We start from the raw sequence: 22,437 nt of genomic DNA on the forward strand, positions 1-22,437 counted from the left end.
CCTCTTCTTGTACATCAGGTTGTAGGTCTGTCTAATCTTTTCCATAAGTTTGAAGGAACTCTCTTGCTTTTTGAACTGAGTTCAACTTATATCTCTGTCCTCTTTAAGAGAAGACCACACCTTCTGGGAATTCCCATCTAAACATGATCTTTTTCTGTTTCAGGATTGTTGTTAAAAATGCATAATTTTCCTCAAAAATCTTCCAGAAATTTCTTTCATGACGATAATCTCTTTGCCCACCATCTTCAGTTTAGTTGTATGGTGCTTCTGGAGAATTGAATCCCTCGTAGTTTTCTTTACAAAATGGACAATAATATATCTGGGTAGACCTTTTGTTTTTGCATATGTCGAATTAAGTCTATAAGCTCGATCTATTTCCATTTCCATGATTTTCTCTTCTTTACTCAAAAAGGCTGCTATAGTCTTTACCAATTCCATTCTGAGGTCAGGTTCTGCGCTGCCATAGCTTTCCGCGACCCCTCTAAAACATAACAAACGTTCCTTGTCTTTAAGCTCAAACCAAGCTAAGGTATCCTGCTCACGTTCTAACTCCGTAGTTACAATTTCTGCATTATTTTCCAGTACTTCCACTCTGTCTGTCATTATTTTAAACTCTTCTTTTCTTTGATTTAATGCATCATCTAATTTCTTAAATTCTTGTCTCAATTCTTCCTTCGTATCTTTAATCTCCTCCTTCACTTCCAATACTTGCCTCTCCATCCGTTTTTCTAAACGCTGTTCAAAGGTGCCCATCCTTTGTTCTATACATTGTTCGAAAGTGCCCATCCTTTGTTCTATGTATAGTTCAAAAGCTTCCATCTTTTTGCTTATAGCATCTATAATATTCTGTGTTTGTTCGTCCAAGGCCATCTTTTGTATATTTTGCTTCTGCTCAGGTACCTCTTCCTTGCTTATAGATGTTGTTTTCACCAATAATTTTATAACTCCCATCGGAGTCTCTTTTAAAGAGCCTTTCCTGGATTTAGTATTTCTACTTAACTGTTCTGTAGGCATCTCCCCGGTATTCGCTCTGCTACGAGTTATTCTGATATCCTTTGCTGGTTTATCCAAATTCATATCAGTCATTCAATTATCTTCTTAATTACTTCCTTTATAAATTAATTTATCTGGATATCCAGTAAATTATTGATCCTCCAATGCCAAAAAAGATCTCTCTCAGTATCAAAAGGAGAAAAAGATATTAAAAAAGAACATAATTTTTTTTCATAAGCTGCTGATTTTTTAGCATCCAGCAGGTGTCAGCGATACTCCTTCTTTATTAAATTTCAAGCAGTCAGCCCACAAGTTTATATTATTCCAGCCTATTCCAGGCTTTCTGCCAAAGATTTATTTATTTTGACTTAGTCGCTTTCTCAAGGTCATGCAGAAGAAAATAGCAACTGGACAAAAACATAGCTTTCAGCCGTATAAATTCAAACATTAAAACCTTCAAACAATGATTTAAAGGAATAGAAAGTCAAATAGGCTGTAATACTTATTCAAAAATGTAAACAGTTTTAGTACTCTTTCCTTTTTCCTTTTTTTTTTAAAGGACCTCTTGAGCTAAATTTGCTTTGTAAAAGTCTGCAACTCCTTGATTTTAATTCAGGTTAGATTTATACAACTGCCATACTTTTGCTTTTTGCTGTGCAAGTGGTGCTTGCTGGTAGCTTAATTTTCCAAATAGTATCTAAGATGGGAGCTCGTCTGTCCTTATAGTCTCTTAATTAATTAAGAGTTTCAAAACAGCATTTCAGTAGGTGATTAACTCCGGTGACTAACCTTAGTTTTGAGCCCCTTTGCATCTTCCGCAAAGGCGGCTGTTCTACGATTTCATCCGGATGGCACTGTAGGCTTCCCCTTTATTTTCCAGGGGGGAAAAAAGGGTTTCTCAACCTTTTCACACCTGTTTGAAAAAAGCAACCTGTAGAGCCCTGCAAGTCACCGCCAGGACGACATGGCTCCTTACCGGAAGTCAGGACAGCAGCTTCTTGACAAGTCGAAAAGCATCATCATGCTGATGAGACCACTTCCATGTTGCGCCTTTGTCCAGAAAGCAGTGAAGGGGTTCTGCGACTGTGGCTTTGTCTTTCAAAAACACATGATAGAAATTTAAGAGTCCTGGGAATGCTTGGAGGTCTTTGCTGCACTTTGGAGTAGGGGCATCATGAATAGCTTTCACCTTGTCCTCTGTCAGGTAGATGCCTGATGCATCAATTTGGAATCCTAGGAAGGTGATGCTGGGCATACCCACCTCACACTTTTCCTTCTTGACTGTAATTCCGGATTGTTCAAACCTCTGCAGCACTTCTCTCATCCGTTCTTTGAGGAGCAGTTCAGATGGGCCCATGATTAACACATCATCAGAATATGGAACGACCCCAGGGATTCCAGCAAGCAATGTTTCCATAAAACACTGGAAAATTCCTGGTGCCACAGAAATTCCAAACTGTAAGTGCTTTTCCCGGAAAGCTCCTCAATGAGTGATAATGGTTTGAATGTCAGCAGCACACTCATACACTATCAATTGCTGATAAGCTTGAATAAGATCCAGTTCGGCAAAAACTTTTCTGCCTGCCAGCATAGCCAGTAATTGAATGATTGGGACTGGGTCCTGGGTAGAGGTCCTGTTTGATGGCTTTGTTCACAGTGCACTTGTAATTGCCACAGATGCGAACATCTCTGCTTGGTTTTAGGAGAGGCACAATGGGCGTGGCCCAGCTTGGATGCATAACTGGCTCCAAGACGCCCTGTGCAATGAGTTGATATAATTCTGCATTGATTTTTGGGCGCGGTGCAAAGATTCATTTATGGCCTTCATACAAATTGGTGTTGTGTCAGGATTCATGTGGAAGGTCACTGGTGGCCCTTTGTATGCACCAAGGCCTTCAGAAAATGCATTAGGAAACTCTGTGGCAGTTTTTCCACTTTGGTTTTGCAAATGCTATCCACCCCTTCCACTCTGATTCCCAACAGTGAGAAGCAATTCCTTCCCAAAAGACTCTTGCGATGTCCTTGTGTGACTGTGAGAGGCAAACTCTGTTTGATGGAACCATACTGTACATCCACAACACAGTGTCCCAGAGTTTTGACCATCTAGCCATTGTAGTCATGAAGGCGACACTTTGGTGCCTGTAACTTGGGAGGTCTGTCTTGATATAGTCGTACAAAAGTGTGGTCATCTATGATGGATACTCCAGATCCGGAATCCACTTCCATTGTACACTTCAGGCCATTTATGACAACGTTTGCTGTCAATTCGGTATTTTGATTGACAGCAGAAAAGACATTGTGCACTGGATACAGTGCCTGCACCTCACTTTCAGGAGTGGTCTCCAGTGTATGTGTAGCTTGGGCATGGGCATCTTTGTAATTTCCACCTTGTCTCCCCAGGCTATCTGATGACCAGCAGAATTTCCTTATATGGCCCTTTTTCTTGCATGCATAGCATTCAGCATTCCTAAAAGGGCATTCACTCCGCCTATGTTGCCTGCCACAACTTGCGCATGCATGTTGATTTCGTTACTTATGTGTTTCCATTGCTGGTGACCTGAGTGGCTGCATTTGTTCCTGCTGGGGTGATTTCTTATCATTTTGGAAAGCATAGACATCAGTGCGGTGTGCATGGCGTATTTCCTTCATGTTTAGAGAAGCTGCCTCCACTGCCAATGCCTTTCCTTGTGCTGTGCTGAATGTGAGGTTTGTCTCTGATAGGAGGCAGCGCTGGGTTGTTTCATCATGTGCTCCACAGATGAGGCAGTCACATAACAGGCCGTCGAGGAGATCCCCGAAGTCGCAAAATTCAGCAAGTTGTCAGAGTTCTGCTACATAGTTGGCAATGCTTTCTGCAGCCTTCTGGTCACACTTTAAGAAATGAAACCTGTGCAAGGTAACAGATGGTCTGGGGCAAAAATGTGCCTTCAACAGGGCCACCAGTTGGGCTCAGCTGGTGCAGCAAGCGCTCTCACCACAGCAAAAGTCTTTGCCCCACAGACAGTCAAAAGAACTGCACGCTTCTGTTCTGGCTTCTCTATTTGCTTCGAGATAATAGGAGAGTCTTTCAGCATAAGAGTCTCAAGATGCTGGCTGACTCGCATCAAAATCTTCTGTGTGACCCAGTGCAGCCAGGGAACAAAATTGAAAAACTACTTTTGTACTAGTCTGTCTCCCTTGTTCTCACAGTTCATGAGGTCTCTGTTGCAGACTAATCCCACCTTCAATGCCAGATGTTGTATATTGATAGGGATGTTAGAGAATTCCGCCATGGATCCCAGGGGGGCCGAATTCCAGTGAATTCGGCCCCCTGGAATCCATGGTGGAATGGAGCCCCCCACCCCGCGAAACCCCCGCGAAATGGAGCCCACCTGGCTGCGGCTCCGGCAGCTCTGGCTGCTGCCGGGCTGCTGCGGCCGCAAATGGTGGCCATCGTAGCGGCCGCCATTTGCGTCCCTACGCCGGCCCATGATAGGCTACGTATATATTTATGTAGCCTATCATGGCTAAAGCAGGGACGCAAATGGCATCCCCTACGCAGGATGTCATTTGCGGGGTTTCGTACACCCCTATATATATTGAGAACAAAGCAACAGGATTAGTTAACAATAACCAGACTTTAATAATTGTCCAACAATTAAACAGCAGTTAACCTTAAGTCTGTAGAAGACATCTAGGCCTTACTGAGGCCTGGTCCTGCCTGCCAGGAGTAGAGCTCTTGTCTGCTTAGCTGCTTGCTCTGCATGGAAGCTTTACCCCAGTAGTCATGTGATGAACCTCTAACAACTGTAGGAGGGGAAAATAATTTAAAGGGGCAGTACACACTCAAATACACAACGTTTGAGCTCAATAACTTCTCAAAAGAAGTATGAGGTCTAGACATGTCTATTCCCCTAATTTTTCCCATCCATTCTCAAACGACACAGAGTAGTCCCTCAGTTCTCTTGCTCTCTTAAACCCACAGCTATTAAGTACTGGGGCAAGGGGGGAGATACCTGGTGTCAAGCTATGTCCTTTCAGTTTTATTTATTCTAACCATTATGTTCATATCAACTTGTCATATAAAATATATTTTTTATGTATATACATATATGTATACATATATACAACCGATTGGTTCAAAATTGGGAAAGGAGTACGACAAGGCTGCATATTGTCACCCTGCTTATTTAACTTATATGCAGAGTACATCATGAGAAATGCCGGGTTGGATGAATCAGAGGTCGGAATTAAGATTGCTGGGAGAATTATCAACAACCTCCGATATGCAGACGATACCACCCTAATGGCAGAAAGCGAAGAGGATCTAAAGAGCCTCTTGTTGAGGGTGAAAGAGGAGAGTGCAAAAGCTGGTTTGAAACTCAACATTAAAAAAACTAAGATCATGGCATCTGGCCCCATCTCTTCCTGGCATATAGAAGGGGAAGAAATGGAAGCAGTGACAGATTTTACTTTCTTGGGCTCCAAGATCACCGCGGACGGTGACTGTAGCCATGAAATTAAAAGACGCTTGCTCCTTGGGAGGAAAGCTATGGCCAACCTAGACAGCATAGTCAGAAGCAGAGACATCACCTTGCCGACAAAGGTCCGTCTAATCAAAGCTATGGTTTTCCCAGTAGTAATGTATGGATGTGAGAGCTGGACTATAAGGAAGGCTGAGCGCCGAAGAATTGATGCTTTCGAACTGTGGTGCTGGAGAAGACTCTTACGAGTCCCCTGGACTGCAAGGAGGTCCAATCAGTCCATCCTAAAGGAAATCAACCCTGAGTGCTCATTGGAAGGACAGATACTGAAGCTGAAGCTCCAATATTTTGGCCACCTAATGCGAAGAGAAAAGTCACTAGAAAAGACCCTGATGCTGGGAAAGACTGAAGGCAAAAGGAGAAGGGGACGGCAGAGGATGAGATGGCTAGATAGCATCACGGATGCAATGAATATGAACTTGAGCACGCTCCGGGAGAGAGCGGAGGACAGGAAGGCCTGGTGTGCTATGGTCCATGGGGTCACGAAGAGTCGGACACGACTGAACGACTGAACAACAACAACATATACATAAAAATGTTAAGACATAAATTGAATCAGTGTATCTTAAAAATACAGTCAATAATACAATAAGTAATCATTAATAAAAAAATAAACAACATTGTTACAATTCACTACATTAGATTCAGCAAACTCCTCAGTTTTTGGGCAGTCACAGCAAACTTTGTGACTCCATCTGTCACAAACTTATCAGAATCAGACAACAAATATACAATCTTAACTTGATCATCACCAGACATATCCTTCAGCGAATTCAAAATAATTTTTCTCTTGATTCAGAATAAAGAGAACAATATAATACATAATGATAAAGGTCTTCTACTACCTGAGCACCACATATACAAAGATGCTGCTTTTTGGTATGTTATGATATTGAGGGCATGGTCTGGAATCGCAGCACCAGGAATGCCTTTCTAAATGAACTAACAGACAATTCATGAAGATAATTTTCAAAAGAGTGAGAGAACTTAAAAACAAACAAAGCACAATTGTGGAGAAAACCTTGATTTCTGGATTGCCTCTAAATCTTGTTGGGCATATATATTCCTCAACTAATTTTTTATAGATCCTCGAATCTGATCTGAGGTCCTGGTCTTCAGAATCTGAGGTATTATATCAAGTGCAAACATTGCTCTTCACAATTAGATACCCAAGAATTTTGTCTATCAGAATGCAATTGTTCTAAAAAACATTTTTTTAGGAATCCTAGTACCCTCCATATTACATAATTTAAAATAATACATTGTTGTTGTTGTTCAGTCGTTCAGTCGTGTCCGACTCTTCGTGACCCCATGGACCATAGCACGCCAGGCCTTCCTGTCCTGCGCTCTCTCCCGGAGCGTGCTCAAGTTCATATTCATTGCATCGGTGATGCTATCTAGCCATCTCATCCTCTGTCGTCCCCTTCTCCTTTTGCCTTCAGTCTTTCCCCGCATCAGGGTCTTTTCCAGAGAGTTTTCTCTTCGCATTAGGTGGCCAAAATATTTGAGCTTCAGCTTCAGTATCTGTCCTTCCAATGAGCACTCAGGGTTGATTTCCTTTAGGATGGACTGATTTGACCTCCTTGCAGTCCAGGGGACTCATAAGAGTCTTCCCCAGCACCACAGTTCGAAAGCATCAATTTTTCGGCGCTCAGCCTTCCTTATAGTCCAGCTCTCACAGCCATACATTATTACTGGGAAAACCGTAGCTTTGATTAGACGGACCTTTGTCGGCAAGGTGATGTCTCTGCTTCTGACTATGCTGTCTAGGTTGGCCATAGCTTTCCTCCCAAGGAGCAAGCGTCTTTTAATTTCATGGCTACAGTCACCATCTGCGGTGATCTTGGAGCCCAAGAAAGTAAAATCTGTCACTGCTTCCATTTCTTCCCCTTCTATATGCCAGGAAGTGATGGGGCCAGATGCCAAGATCTTCGTTTTTTTAATGTTGAGTTTCAAACCAGCTTTTGCACTCTCCTCTTTCACCCTCAACAAGAGGCTCTTTAAATCCTCTTCACTTTCTGCCATTAGGGTGGTATCGTCTGCATATCGGAGGTTGTTGATAATTCTCCTGGCAATCTTAATTCCGACCTGTGATTCATCCAACCCGGCGTTTCTCATGATGTACTCTGCATATAAGTTAAATAAGCAGGGTGACAATATGCAGCCTTGTCGTACTCCTTTCCCAGTTTTGAACCACTCGGTTGTTCTATGTTTGGTTCTTACTGTTGCTTCTTGACCCTCCTACAGGTTTCTCAGGAGACAGGTAAGGTGGTCTGGTACTCCCATCACTTTAAGAATTTGCCACAGTTTGTTGTGATCCACACAATCAAAGGCTTTAGCGTAGTCAATGAAGCAGAAATAGATGTTTTTCTGGAATTCTCTTGCTTTCTCCATGATCCAGCGAACGTTGGCGATTTGATCTCTGGTTCCTCTGCCTCTTCGAAACCCAGCTTGTATTTCCAGTAGTTCTCGGTTCGCATACTGCTGAAGCCTAGCTTGTAGGATTTTGAGCATCACCTTGCTGGCATGTGAAATGAGCGCAATTGTGCGGTAGTTTGAACACTCTTTGGCGTTGCCCTTCTTTGGAATTGGAATGTAAACGGACCTTTTCCAGTCTTGTGGCCACTGTTGAGTGTTCCAGATTTGTTGGCATATTGAGTGCAGCACTTTAACAGCATCATCTTTTAGGATTTTAAATAGCTCAGCTGGAATACTGTCATCTCCGCTAGCTTTGTTGTTACTAATGCTTCCTAAGGCCCACTTGACTTCACTCTCTAGGATGTCCGGCTCAAGTTCAGTGACCACACTATCATGGCTATCAGGGACATTCAGATCTTTCCTGTATAGTTCTTCTGTGTATTCTTTCCACCTCTTCTTAATCTCATCTGCTTCTGTTAGGTCCCTGCCTTCTTTGTCCTTTATCATGCCTGTCTTTGCACAAAACGTTCCCTTGAGATCTCCAATTTTCTTGAAGAGATCTCTAGTCTTTCCCATTCTGTTGTTTTCCTCGATTTCTTTGCATTGTTCATTTAAGAAGGCCTTCTTGTCTCTCCTTGCTATTCTCTGGAACTCTGCATTCAGTTGGATATATCTTCCCCTTTCTCCCTTGCTTTTCGCTTCCCTTCTTTCCTCAGCTACTTGTAAAGCCTCATCAGACAGCCACTTGGCTTTCTTGCATTTCTTTTTCTTTGGGGTGGATTTCGTTGCTACCTCCTGAACAATGTTATGGACCTCCGTCCATAGTTCCTCAGGCACTCTGTCTACCAGGTCTAATCCCTTAAATCCATTCCTCACCTCCACTGTATATTCATCAGGGATATGATTTAGGTCATACCTGAATGGTTTAGTGGTTTTCCCTATGTTCTTCAATTTAAGCTGAAATTTTGCAACAAGAAGCTCATGATCTGAGCCACAGTCAGCTCCAGGTCTTGTTTTTACTGACTGTATAGAGCTTCTCCATCTTTGGCTGCAAAGGACATAATCAATCTGATTTCGATATTGACCATCTGGTGATGTCCATGTGTAGAAAATAATACATAAACATAGCTAAAAAAGCATAAAATTGTACCAGCATTATTCCAATTTCTGCCCAGATACTAAATGTTGGCATGGCAGATGGCAAGCCAAGTAGTGCTTTAAAAAAATTATTCTGAGCCATTTCTAACTGATTTATTTTTGCCAAACCCCAAATTGCAGCCCCATAAGTCATTTGTGGGAGGACTTTTCCTATATATACTCTTAAGGCAGGAGTGTTCATATTACCGCCTTTGGTTCTAGTAAAACCCAAGACTGCTTGCGATGATCTAGAGACCTTCAGTACTGCAGAGGTCAAATGATGAATCCAATTGCTCCTATCAGTAAACCTTATACCAAGATAGTTAAAGTGTCTCACTGGTTCAATTACTTGCCTATCCGAAAACCATCTATGCTTCCAGGACATGCTCTAAACACTAGAACTTTTGTCTTGGTATAATTTACATTAAGTTGTTCTTTGTGGCAAAGTGCACCAAAATCTTTTAGCAAACGGCTCATCCCAATTTGGGTGTGTGAAACCAAAACTATTATCATCAGCATATAGTAAAATTGATATTTTATGGGACAAAACTGAAACAGGAACATACTCTGGTTGCTTAAGTTCCAAAATTACATAATTAGCATATAAATTGAAGAGAAGTGGAGCTAACAAACAGCCCTGATGTACTCCATTTGAGGTGGGAATTCGGTCTGACAGCTGCCCATTCAAACCTACTCTCACTCTCATATATGTATCAGAACATAAAATTCTGATAAGTGTAAATAATCAGTATTGGAGTTCCAAACTTTTATCTACAACCTTTCATGGTTAATTCTATCAAAGGCTGCTGTAAGATCTACAAATGCTGCATACAAATATTTCTTAGGCGCCTTAGCATACTTATTAATAAGATGATTCAAGACATAGCATTGGTTAGTAGTACTTCTTCCGCGTCTAAACCTCCTGTTCTTCTACAATGACATTATTATACTTGACCCAGTCTTCCATTTTAAGCAATAAATACCATGCATACAATTTTGATGTCACATCCAGGAGACTTTATAGGCCTAAAGTTACCAGGATCAGCTTTATCCCCTTTCTTATAAATTGGAACTGTTATATTTGTCCCCCAACCTTTGGGAAGTCTATCACAGATATTTATATAAGAGAACAGTTTTGCAAGCACAGGGGTCCACCAGTGAAGATTATCAAGAAATAATTCTGAAGGTAGCATATCTTCACCAGCGGCTTTATTGAGCTTCAATGCTTTAATCAATGTTTTAATCTCTGATGATGTTACTGGTGGCCACCGATCCGTTTCATTCAGTTAAGGGAATTTTAACATATAAATTTACTTCTGCATTAGGAAACTTTAAATTAAAAGCTTGTGTAAAAAAAACTTCCCATTTTTCAGCCAGAATATAAGCATCAACCCCAACTCTCAATTGCTTAGATTTTTGAGCCACCAATGACCAGAATTTTGCAGAGTCATTCCCAACTGCAGCCTGCTCTAACTCCTGCCAAAGATGTCTGCAGTGAAGCATTTTTTTCTTCTTTAGGAGTTGCTTGTATCTTCTTCATTGATGCAACAATTCAGACAGTGTAAAACTACTATCGTTCTGTTTTATTTTCCTTGCTGAGATAATTAGTGCTTGCTTCCTTTTTCTACACTCTGCATCAAACCATTCTGCACCAGACTTAAATTTGCTCTCAGTACCACATGAATTACTTAGCAAAGGTTTTAATTTTTGGAAAAGATAATTATAAGTATCCCACACCTCAGCCTCTTCCTTCAAAAACTCTTTCCTCCAAATTATCATACCAGAGCTAAATAGCACATTCTGGACCCTGCTTTGGACGTTCGAGTCCCATTTAAGCCAGCGCTGGCCACACTGAATGTAAGCTAGAGTTTGGTTTTCTTCTAAAGTAACTGAAGTGATAAAATTATCCATTTCTATCAATAGGGGTTGATGGTCACTTTCTGGTTTTCCGCCCACATAAAGGTTCCCCCAAAAAGGGATTGCTGTGGGTGATAACAGAATATAGTCAATTATACTTCCACCTCTACAAGAAGAAAATGTAAACTGGCCCTCGGGATCACCTAGCTTTGACCTTTTGCAAATGGTTAGTTGATATTTATAAATAATGTTAAACAACCTAATAGCTGATTCACTAACGATCTTATCTTTAGATTGTCTGGGAACTACATCCTCCAGATCCTCATTCAATAAACCAATTCTATCTGCCATGGCTGTGTTGCTACTTCCTTTGTTGTTGTTCAGTCGTTAAGTCATGTCCGACTCTTCATGACCCCATGGACCATAGCACGCCAGGCCTTCCTGTCCTCCGCTCTCTCCTGGCGTGTGCTCAAGTTCATATTCATTGCATCGGTGATGCTATCTCGCCATCTCATCCTCTGCTGTCCCCTTCTCCTTTGCTACTTCCTAATCTGGCATTAAAATCACCCATCACAATGAGAGGTATCTGTGGGTATTCTTCCATAATTTTCCCAAACTGTGTATCTAAAAGTGCCCAGATTTTACTCACACAGTTCCTACAACTTGCAGGTGGAATATAAACATTAACACAGACTAAACTGAAGATCCCAGGGCTACATAGGTAAACTACTTGAAAATTAGGAGAAACTGTTGTAAGTTCTTCTACTACCACATTTAAGCTGGTTGAAACACATAATGCCAGTCCTCCCTTACGCCTTCCTTTATTTTTCTCTCTAATAGCAAGTTGAGAATAAGAAGCAAACCCCTGTAAAGAGATTTCTTTGGCCCATGTTTCTTGAAGGCATAGTATATGGAATTGTTTCATATAATCTACAAAACTATTATCAACCATCTTATTAAACCAGCCTGCTATATTCCAGGATATAAATTTAATAATCTTATTCCTGGAGTCTTTTACACTCAATTCATTTCAGTGACCATATTCTAACCAATGCCTACTTCCAGAGTCTTGTCTACCCCCCTGCCCTCAATTACCATCATGTCTCCTATTCCAAAACTGCTGCTGACCCCGGGGAGTAGGAATCATGTTTAGATTTGCATAGCTATTCCAAACTGGGCCATCATTCCTTCTGTGTCTCATATTCTTAGCCCTAGATGTCATGTATCTATTCCAAATCAAAACAGGGATCGGATAAACCTGGGAAACACCCTCATTGGAGCCTATATTCAACTTAAACTTTCCCTGTTTTGACTCAGGTTTTATCAGACTCCTATTATCAGATAATTTCATCCTTTCCACTGTTGATTCTGATTTACTATGAACACAATCCTCTCCCGGAGGTACTTCAATATTGTTGAAATAAATGGGTTCAAAGGCTGTTTCCGTATCTACCATATCTTTACTCCCAGATTTCTCTTTTCCTTTAGAGGGGTCTTTAGCTGTTGCTTTCTTCTGTTTACCTTTACCACAAGTGCTCTTACCAACAGCATCCATTTTATCTATAATCTTAAAAGAGGATTAAAATTAAAACTTGTACCCTTAGTATTTTGATATTTTCGCACTTTATCCTTAGGTTTATTGCAACCACGCACAGCTGGGGAGGGTTCTGAAAGAGATTTCTTCACAGCTCCCCAGACCCCAGGATAACATTTTCCCCTTCTTTTTATTATTTATTTATTATTAAATTTATTAATCGCCCATCTGGCTGGTCACCCAGCCACTCTGGGCAATGTACAACATACAATAAAAACAGTTTAAAACAATAAAATTCTACAATAAAAACATTTTCTAAAATACCCTAACCCACCCCAAATGCCTGCCTGAACAACAACGTTTTTAATGCATGACAGAAGCTCATTAAAGAGGGGGCATGATGGAGTTACCTAGGGAGGGAGTTCCACAGAGTGGGGGCCACCACAGAAAAGGCCCTCTCCCTCGTCCCCACCAGTCTAGCTGTCCTGGCTGATGGGACAGAGAGAAGGCCATCCAAGGCTGATCTTGTTAAGCGGCCTGTCTGGTGCTGCTGGAGGCGCTCCTTAAGATAGCCTGGGCCGGAACCATATAGGGTTTTAAAGGTCAAAACCAACACCTTGAATTTGGCCCAGAAAACAACTGGTAACCAGTGCAACTCCTTCAGCACTGGAGTGATGTGATCTTGCCGGCGGCTGCCTTTAATCAGGCGAGCCGCCGCGTTCTGTACCAGCTGCAGTTTCCGAACCGTCTTCAAGGGTAACCCCACATAGAGCGCATTACAGTAGTCTAAACGAGAGGAGACCAGGGCATGTACTACCGATGGGAGCAGATGGTCGGGAAGGAAGGGGCGCAGCCGCCGTATCAGATGGAGTTGATACAGCGCTGTCTGGCTCACAGCTGACACCTGAGCCTCCATGGACAGCTGGGAGTCCAAAATGACCCCCAGGCTGCGGACCTGGTCTTTCAAGGGTAGCCGTACCCCATTCAACACCAGGTCAACATCCCCCAACCTCCTCTTGTCTCCCACCAAAAGTACCTCAGTCGTGTCAGGGTTCAGCTTCAGCCTATTCCTCCCCATCCAGCCACTCACCGTCTCCAGACATTTGGACAGGGATTCTACGGCCAACCTTGGTGAAGATTTAAACGAGAGGTAGAGCTGCGTGTCATCCGCATATTGATGACACTGCACCCCAAACCTCCTGATGATAGCCCCCAGCGGCTTCACATAGATGTTAAATAGCATCGGGGAGAGGATGGAACCCTGTGGCACCCCACAAGTAAGTGGCCATGGGTCCGAAACCTCCTCTCCCAGTGCTACCCTCTGGTACCTGCCGGAGAGGAAGGACCGGAACCACCCAGTGCCCAACCCCTCCAGGCGGTCCAGGAGGATACCGTGGTCAACGGTATCAAAAGCCTCTGAGAGGTCGAGGAGAACAAGGAAGGAGCATTCACCCCTATCCAGAGCCTTCCTCATATCATCTACCAAGGTGACCAAGGCCGTTTCTGTCCCATGCCCAGGCCTGAAGCCCGACTGAAATGGGTCTAGATAATCAGTTTCTTCCAAGTGTGCCTTCAACTGCACCGCCACCACCCGCTCAATCACCTTGCCCAAAAATGGCAGATTTGAGACTGGGCGAAAGTTGTTCAAAACTTGAGGATCCAAGGAGGGCTTCTTTAAGAGCGGTCTTATCACTGCCTCCTTGAGGGCTGATGGCATCACTCCCTCCTCAAGGGAGGCATTCACCACCACCTTGATCCCCTCACCCAGTCTCTCTCTGCAGCTCATAATGAGCCAAGATGGGCAAGGATCAAGTAAGCAGGTAGTCAGCCATACCGATGAAAGCACCTTGTCCACTTCATCAGGAGGGAGAAGCTGGAACCGATCCCACAAAACCGGTTTGCTACAGGCCGCCTCTTGCTCACTAACTGTATCCACAGCGTGCATAGTAACACACCTAATCTGATCAATTTTATCTGCAAAGTGCTTTGCCAAGGCCTCACAGGAGGCCTTAGAATGCTCCAGTGGTTCCGGAGCCACAGGACCGACCAGGCTCTGGACCACTTGGAACAGCCTCCTGGGACAGCACTCTGCAGACGCGATGGAGGCAGCATAATATTCCTTTTTTGCTGCCTTCACCGCCATGTGATAGGCTGAAGATACAGCTCTAGCCCGTGTCTGATCGTCTTTGGAGCGAGACTTCCGCCACCAGCGCTCTAGCCATCTCACCTCCTGTTTCAGAGCTCGTAACCACGGATTGAACCATGGTGCAGTCCGAGCCCTGTTCAGGGGGAGAGGGCGTTTCAGAGCCACCTGATCTAATGCCCCAGTGATTGCGGCATTCCAGCCACCCACCAGGGTCTCGACCGAGTGGCCGTTGGCATGCCCCAGAAAATCCCCAAGCGCGTTCAGGAATCCATTTGGATCCATAAGACGCCTGGGGCAGACCATTTTAATGGGTCCTCCACCCCTGCAGAGGGGTTGTGGAACCGAGAAGTCCAACGTCACCAGATAGTGATCTGACCATGACAAGGGGGTGGTGGATATACCCCCGACTTCCAGGTCACTCCCCACTTCTCCAGAAACAAACACAAGGTCTAGTGCATGACCGGCTACATGGGTGGGCCCAGTTAGAATATGGTGCAGCTCCTAGGAGGCCATGGTCTCCATGAAGTCCCAAGGTGCTCCTGTGAGGATGGCCTCCGAATGTACGTTGAAGTCCCCCAACACCAGTAAGTTAGGGGACTGTACATGCACATCAGAGACCACCTCAAGCACCTCGGCCAGGGAGTCAGTCGTGCAGCGCGGTGGACGGTACACGAGCAGAATCCCCAGACTGCCCTTCAGGCCCAACCTCCAGTACATGCACTCAGCAACCTTGGTCTCCTGGAGAGGGGGTCTGGTGAAGACCAAGGACTCTCGGTAGATAACAGCCACTCCACCTCCCCGATCCCCAGCCCTCAGCTGCTGTGCATACGAAAATCCAGCTGGACACATGGCTGCAAGGGTTGGAGCAGCAGCCTTGGCCAGCCAGGTCTCCGTAATACATGCCAGGTCTGCACCCTCATCCAGGATCATGTCATGAATGAGGGAGGTTTTCTGGGTAACAGACCTGGCATTGCAGAGCAGCAAACAAAGGCCAGAAGATGGGGTCATGCCTCCCGCAGCCATCCTTTGGCTCTGGACAGGCCCAGAGCAGGGGACAGATACTACACATCTTTCCCTTGTTCCCCTTACCTGGCATGGCCTGCCCCTAGCGCTCCGCCAGCGCCTGCCGCCCAGCCTCGGTATCTTCTGGCCCCCAACACTCCCCCCACTGCCTCCATCAGGTGGACACATGCCCCCTCGCTCCCGCCTATCAGGCAGGCTACCCACCCCTAAAACCACAACAAAATCCCCCAGGAAAAAGAAAACACACACACACATACACAACAATTAAAAATCCCCTTAAAAATAATGCCAGGCCGGAGTCCACAGGGAAGGCCAGGTGGTGGTGGTGGTGGCAGCAGCAGCAGCAGCCGCTGCCGCCGCAGGCCCAGCAGCAGCAGGCGCGCCTCTTCCCCGGTGATGGTGGTGGCCTCTCCTGCAGGCCCTGGCTCTCCCAGGCCACCTCAGCCAGCCAGCTTATGTAGCCCCTCCAGGAGGGCAGGTGGAGCAGCACAGCTGGCTCGGTACCTGGGGGCCTGGTCCTGCAGGGACTGGCGGTCTGCCAGGCAGAAGTCTCCAGGGAAGGCCTGGTGGTGGTGGCAGCGGCGGTGGCAGCAGCAGCAGGCCCAGCAGCAGCAGGCCCGCCTCTTCCCCGGTAGTGGTGGTGGCCTCTCCTGCAGGCCCTGGCTCTCCTGGCCTTCTTAACACCTTCCTGGCCTTCTTAACACCTTCCTTCAACCCTTTTGGGACCTCCTCACCTACCAATGATTTAGTTGTAAAATCTCTATTTTTATCATCTGTTCAGGGACTGGGGCAGAAGCTAACTCAGAGGGGTTCTGACCCACACACAACAATTCCTCAAGAGTGATGCCATCAATTCTAGCAACAGTAGTAGGTGATAGATTATATCCTTCTACCTTGTCAATCCAGAGCAGAGGATCAGCTTTCTTCTGTTCGGTAAGGTGATTCTCTGACTGAGATTTAAACCATTCTTTCATCATTCCAGCTATTAATCCCAACACATCTTTTATTACTCCTACTAGATCTTTAATTTCCAAAATAGCATCGCTTATAGAATTATTACACAAATTGTGTGTGGCCTGGACTTTATCAGCACATTGATTAGAGGATTTCCTTCCAACACCCTCCTTGTTAACCACACTAGATACAGGTGACTCTCCAACCAGGGAGGTATCCTATACCTTCCTTTTTTCTCTGTATTTAATACTTTGTTCTAATTTTGAGGGGGATTCGCTCTCTACCGGAGTAGATAAAAAAAATCTTCCATTCTCATTTTACCGAATTCCACACTAAAATAGCTATTTAAGCAGGTACTTCCCAAGACCTGCTCATCTATTGGATCAGTAATTAACATACCAAGTGAACAAGTGTCTAATACATCCAAGGGTAATAAGAAGCTATGCTCAGAGCCACAACAGTGTTACCATATGATGGAATAAAGTCTGTCGTCTTTGTATCCTTCTCCCTGTTCTACCATTACCTCTCATACTTAGTTCTCCATTTCCCTCTGTCTGCATCAAGAGGGATGGAGGAACACTAACTTCCTCAACTCCTCCCAAGGGTAAAACATTCCCAGACTGATCATCTTTCTTTTTATAATCTGAGATCGGAGTAATAACTAAAGGAACACTTCTTTGTAACTGGTGGATTACTGGAGGAGACAAGGTAAGCTCCAACACCTCCACATAATCTTCCACAATTGGCTGCCCCATTTCATAAGATAAAAACGGATATATAACCCACTAAAACCACAATACAAATTATCAATCAAATACAATAAAATAATTATACTATAACAACCAAGACTTTTAAATACTTAAAATCTACACAACTGTTAAAACACCCAGCATCGCACCCAGTGCGATGCTAAGCATGCGCTTAGTGCTGCACTTGGCGCGGTGCCACGGCGCGGCGCCCAGGCACTGCCTCTGGCGGCCCCGCCTTATATGCCTGTTAGGGAGCAGAAGACACTGAATTGAGCCTTGAGTGGCAGGCAGATGGTTCAACAGACACAGCTCAGCCACTCTTCTCCAAACTGTTCCCTCTCCACCAAGCTACGTCTCTTTTCCCCCAAATTTTGAGAATTGCCTCTCTGATTATATGTGTCTGTATCCTCCCTTTCTCCTGTCATGTATACCACATCCATTCTCCTAGGGGTATATCGATCTCTACTTGTTCCCCAGTCCAAGGTGGGGTACCTCTAAATGGTTGAGTTCACTCTGCCAAAGCTGCTAATATTGCTGCTTGGTAATAATACATAATATTAGGGACTGAAAGTCCTCCTCTAGCTCTCTCCTGTTGCAATATTTGTGATCTAACCCTCACCTCTTTATAGTTCCATATATATAAATATTGATTTCTGATTGATTTTATTTAAACAACTTTGTGGAAACTTAATTGGCAATGTAAGAAACAGAAATACAAAACTAGGCAGAATTTTCATCTTAATGACTGCAGTTCTCCCCAGCCATGAAACACGATTCTGCGCACTTCTTGAGATCCTGTATAGCCTTACCCAGCAACCTCATATAATTATCTTCAACTAGATTACATACATCATTCCCAAATATTTGAGCCTGTTATACATCCGAGTTCTACTTTTTGCTCCCTCCTCATATGTAATGATAAAATTTCTGATTTTCCTGGGTTCACTTTATATCCAGATGCATTACCAAATTCATATAACTTGTTCTTGAGAATTCTAGCTGATCTCATAGGGTCTTGCATTAAAAAATCCCACTCTTGCATTGTCTGCATATAGCATTGTTTTACATTCATATTGATTTAGAGTAATGCCTTTTATGCCCCCTTCTTGTCTCACCTGTTAAGCCAAGCTTTCAGTACATAAATTAAAAACTTATGGTGACAATGGGCATCCTTGTCTAATGCCTCTTTGTAGTGTTATTATAGGCGACATTATGCCGTGTATCAGAATCCTAGCAAACGCTGCTGTGTAAATAAGCTGAATCAGATTACAAAAAAATGGGCCAAATCCAAACCTCTTGAGGGTATTATCCATAAATCTCCATTCAGTGGAATCAAATGCTTTTTCAGCATCTACAAAGTAGAATGATGTTGGTTGTTTTGTCCTCTGTATATGATCATCAAATGTATTATTGTCTGAGTGTTCCAAGCAAGTTGCCTCCACTTCATAAAGCCTGTTCGGTCCTCTGTTATATAATCTCCCAAGATTTCATACACCCTGTTGGCCATTATGCTCATCAGTTTATAATTGGTACTTAATATGGATTTGGTCTATACGATTCTGGTTTCTCAGCTTTTTTTTTGCTTATAGATCATAATTATATGTACTTCATTCCAAGAGGTAGGTATACTTCTTTTCAATAAAAAATTGAGAAATATTTTAATCAGTCTTGGAGTTAGCAAATCACTAAATTCTTGATAAAATTCCCCAATAATCCCATCTGAGCCTGGTCCTTTACCAATATTAATATTTTTAATTGCACATTTAACCTCTTCAGTGGAGATTTCAGTCTCTAATTAATCCTGTTGGTCCTTATTAAGCCTAGTTACATATGTACTATCTAAATAATAATGGATTTCTGCTTCATCAGGTTTATTAGATTTATATTCTAGATTCTCATAGAAGAGTGTAAACTCATTTGTAATTTCTTGGTTTGTATCTACTCTATCACCATCTAGCTTTGGTCTTCAGCTTATTTTCTGTGTATCTTCTTTATCCTTCAGGAGATTTTCCAAGTACTTCCCTGGCTTGTTACCATATTCAAATATTCTTTGTTTTGAGTAAAATGGTGCTTTAGCAGTTGAGTAGGCATCCATTAATCTTAATTTTTCATTTGCTGTGTCCATCTGCTGTTTACTGCTTTTAGTACCTGTGTTTATATGTTCTGGTTCTGCTACTTGAATTTTTCAACATTATATTATGGTTTCCATCATGCTTTTTCTTATGGCATATTCTTGCTACAATAAATTGGCATCTCAGCCAAGCTTTAAATGCCTCCCAAACTAATGAAGTATCTGTCACAGATGGATCATTATTTTTTTAAATCTCTGTCTCATTTTATCCACCAATCCCTCATTTATAAGAGCAGTGTGTTTAATTTCCATGTAGAATCTGTTCTTCTCTTGAAAAGTTGTATTGCATATTTCATGGGTGCTTGATCTACATAGACCCATGGGCCTATTTCAACATCCTCTATTTTACTCAATAATAGTGGGGTCATGTGAATATGGTGTATCCTGGAGTATGTTCTATGTCTATAAGAATATAATATATAAGCTTTTCTCCCTATATGATAAGATCTCCATGCATCTGTTAAAGCTTGATTGTGAAGCCAATTTGGGGGGGAAATAGGTACTTTATATGTCTAACATGCCTTATTGTCGTATCCAAATCTTGGTTAAAAATAGCATTGAGAACTCGGGCTGTTGTGCCCCAGCTCCAGCACCGCAGTGGGCGTTATAGTTCACAGCCAGAATCTGATCAGAAGTGGTCTGGAACGGTTTGGGCCTATTCAGACCGTGGACTGGAATGACGGAATCATTGTGAGCTTATCTCTGCCTGTGTTCTCAAAGGAAAGCAGGCTACATATTCCTGTGCAGCTTCCAGCTTTGGCCTTGACAGGGAAGGAAGCTACATGTTAAACCAAGATCAGGAGCAGGATGCACCAGCTGTTGGCTGTGAATTCTTGTACAAATCATATGAAAAACAGATATCACTCTTACAGCAATTCAGTGACTTGCTTTCCTCTTTGCAGTTGTTCACGATATCTACAGCTTCGTCAACATAGTGAATGATGACAAAGTTGAAGTTTCTCAGCTGAAGGACGTGCTGGCTGCCATTCGCATCACATTAACCAAGGAGGAAATGAAGGAAGCACTGAAGAACACAGTGGTGGACAGTAAGAAACTGAGAGAGAGATACAGAGAGAGAGAGCGCTCAAATGGGCAGAAATAACACATAATACAGCCCTGACTAGATTGTACCACTTGAGACTGCAGAGATGGGGGCTATATGTTTGACTGCTCTCCCACATAAAAATTCTCCCACATACAAGTTAAGCTAGCACACCAGTGTGAAGGCTAGGCTAGAACCCTTCTCATCTTTCCATGCACATTGAGGGCTTTAATGTGGGAGAGCATTTAAAAAAATACCCACATCCAGCCTCAAGTGGTATGCTCTAGGAAGTGCTAGACAATGTACTGTTCTTTTTGCATATCATATAACTGTCTCTTAGGAGCAGCCAATCACACATTAGCAAAAGCTCCATTTCCTGCCAGACCTCTGCATTAACCACTGCTGCGGCCTGCCTCCTTTTCAACCAGCCTCCTCTTGTGTGATGGGTAGATCAGCCATATCTGTACTAGTTGTGTCACCAGAGTTAGTAATTACCTCTCAGTGTATGAACTTGTTCTGCTCGTAATACTCAGCTACAAAACAAATCAAACACCATTTCCCCCCAAAGTACTTATTTGGTTCAAAATTTAAGCCAAGCCTCCACCACTCCTTGCAATAGCATTGTAGTGCCAGGGACCTTGGAAAATGGAGCTTTATAGGGCACCTGTCCTATTCCTACCCCCTGCCATAGGGATCAAAATCTGCCTTAGCAGAGTGATCAAGGATAGCAAGAGAGCACAGCAGGATAAGACCGTGCTCCAGCACTGATTAGGGCCTACCGGAACAGCTTTTTAGCTTTTAACAGCTTCTTCCTGGCCTGTCATCAAGGACCTGATCTGGAGCATGTGAGGACTGTGGCTTCTTCCTCACAAGTAGAACTCAGGGACAGTCACCCTTGTGCTGCCAAATGGATACTGTACCCCTGGTTCTGGGCTTCTGCTTGGACAGACCAGTTCCTCTGCTCCTGGGGTCAATCCTGGTGGGCCTGAAGCAGAGGGCAGTGAGACAAGTCGGGGTGCATGGGTTCCTCCAAACCTGTAGCCTTCTCAGGTGGTGGAGTGTCTGGCAGGATAGTGGTCTCAGGGGGGTTGTTGGTCGCCCGACTCCCCATGTAAGTATTAGGACAGCAATAAGGTCCACCTCTTTCTCTGAGACGTTGCTCAGGTCTGAGCTGGTCCTACAAGGAAGGTGGTGGGCACAGCAGTGCCTGAGTCTTTAGTATACGCTTCAGGTGCCCTGGAGCTGCGTAAACCTGGGATGCTCACAACAGCAACCCAGGTGCAAGGGGCCCTGGGACATGTGGTTTCCAGCATGGCTGGCATGCATGAATGCTGAACTCTCAGGTGGCTAGAAAACTGTATTTCCCAAGGTCCTTCATGCTGGGAACACTGCTATTTCAGCACTCAAGACTCCAGAGTGGGAGGAATGGGGGACTCTCAGAAGCTGGAAGGAAGTCCTCCTTATCACTACCAATGTTCACCAGGATGTGGGGAGGGGAAAGGGCTGAATTCCAGATCAAGCTGAGGGAAGTTTGCTCATTAGGTGTGATTGGATCAATGCAACAGAGTTACTTGTCCTCAGATGGGGCTACCTGTTTTGTCTCTGCATGAGTCAGTGCTCTGGACAAGTCTCCTTCCAGTCAGGAGGCACGCTCGGATAGTGATCCACATAGAAATGCAGCAGATAGGTTCCTTCCCCCTCCCTTACACACAATCTAAAAATAAACCTTTTGGGGTGTAAGAGTGCCTCCAATTTTAATTCAGAAAAAGTAGTGTCCTTGCAGTATCAGAAGTTTAGGAAATACTACCATGATATCAAAGGTGCCTTACCTCAGTCAAAACCTGTCAGGGTCCACATTCCAGCAGTAAGTATGGGCCTGAGCCAAAGATGGGTGGGAGTGGAGCCAAAGTGCACAGAGTTTGCAAAGTGG

The 22,437-nt window shown here is 43.8% G+C and overlaps 1 protein-coding gene across 1 annotated transcript in view; it reads left to right on the forward strand.

The window, feature by feature from the left end:
- EFCAB13 (EF-hand calcium binding domain 13) overlaps positions 1 to 22,437 on the forward strand; it is a 236,485-nt gene that overhangs the window by 121,755 nt on the left and 92,293 nt on the right. The window contains exon 37 of the mRNA XM_084808226.1: positions 20,368 to 20,511. Within this exon, the coding sequence (XP_084664352.1) occupies positions 20,368 to 20,511 (144 nt within the window). The remainder of the gene's footprint in view (positions 1 to 20,367; positions 20,512 to 22,437) is intronic.

The sequence above is a fragment of the Heloderma suspectum genome, chromosome 6, assembly GCF_057233095.1.
Source record: "Heloderma suspectum isolate Gila_16-S chromosome 6, 16-S_ref, whole genome shotgun sequence".
NCBI classification, from domain to species: Eukaryota; Metazoa; Chordata; class Lepidosauria; order Squamata; family Helodermatidae; genus Heloderma; species Heloderma suspectum.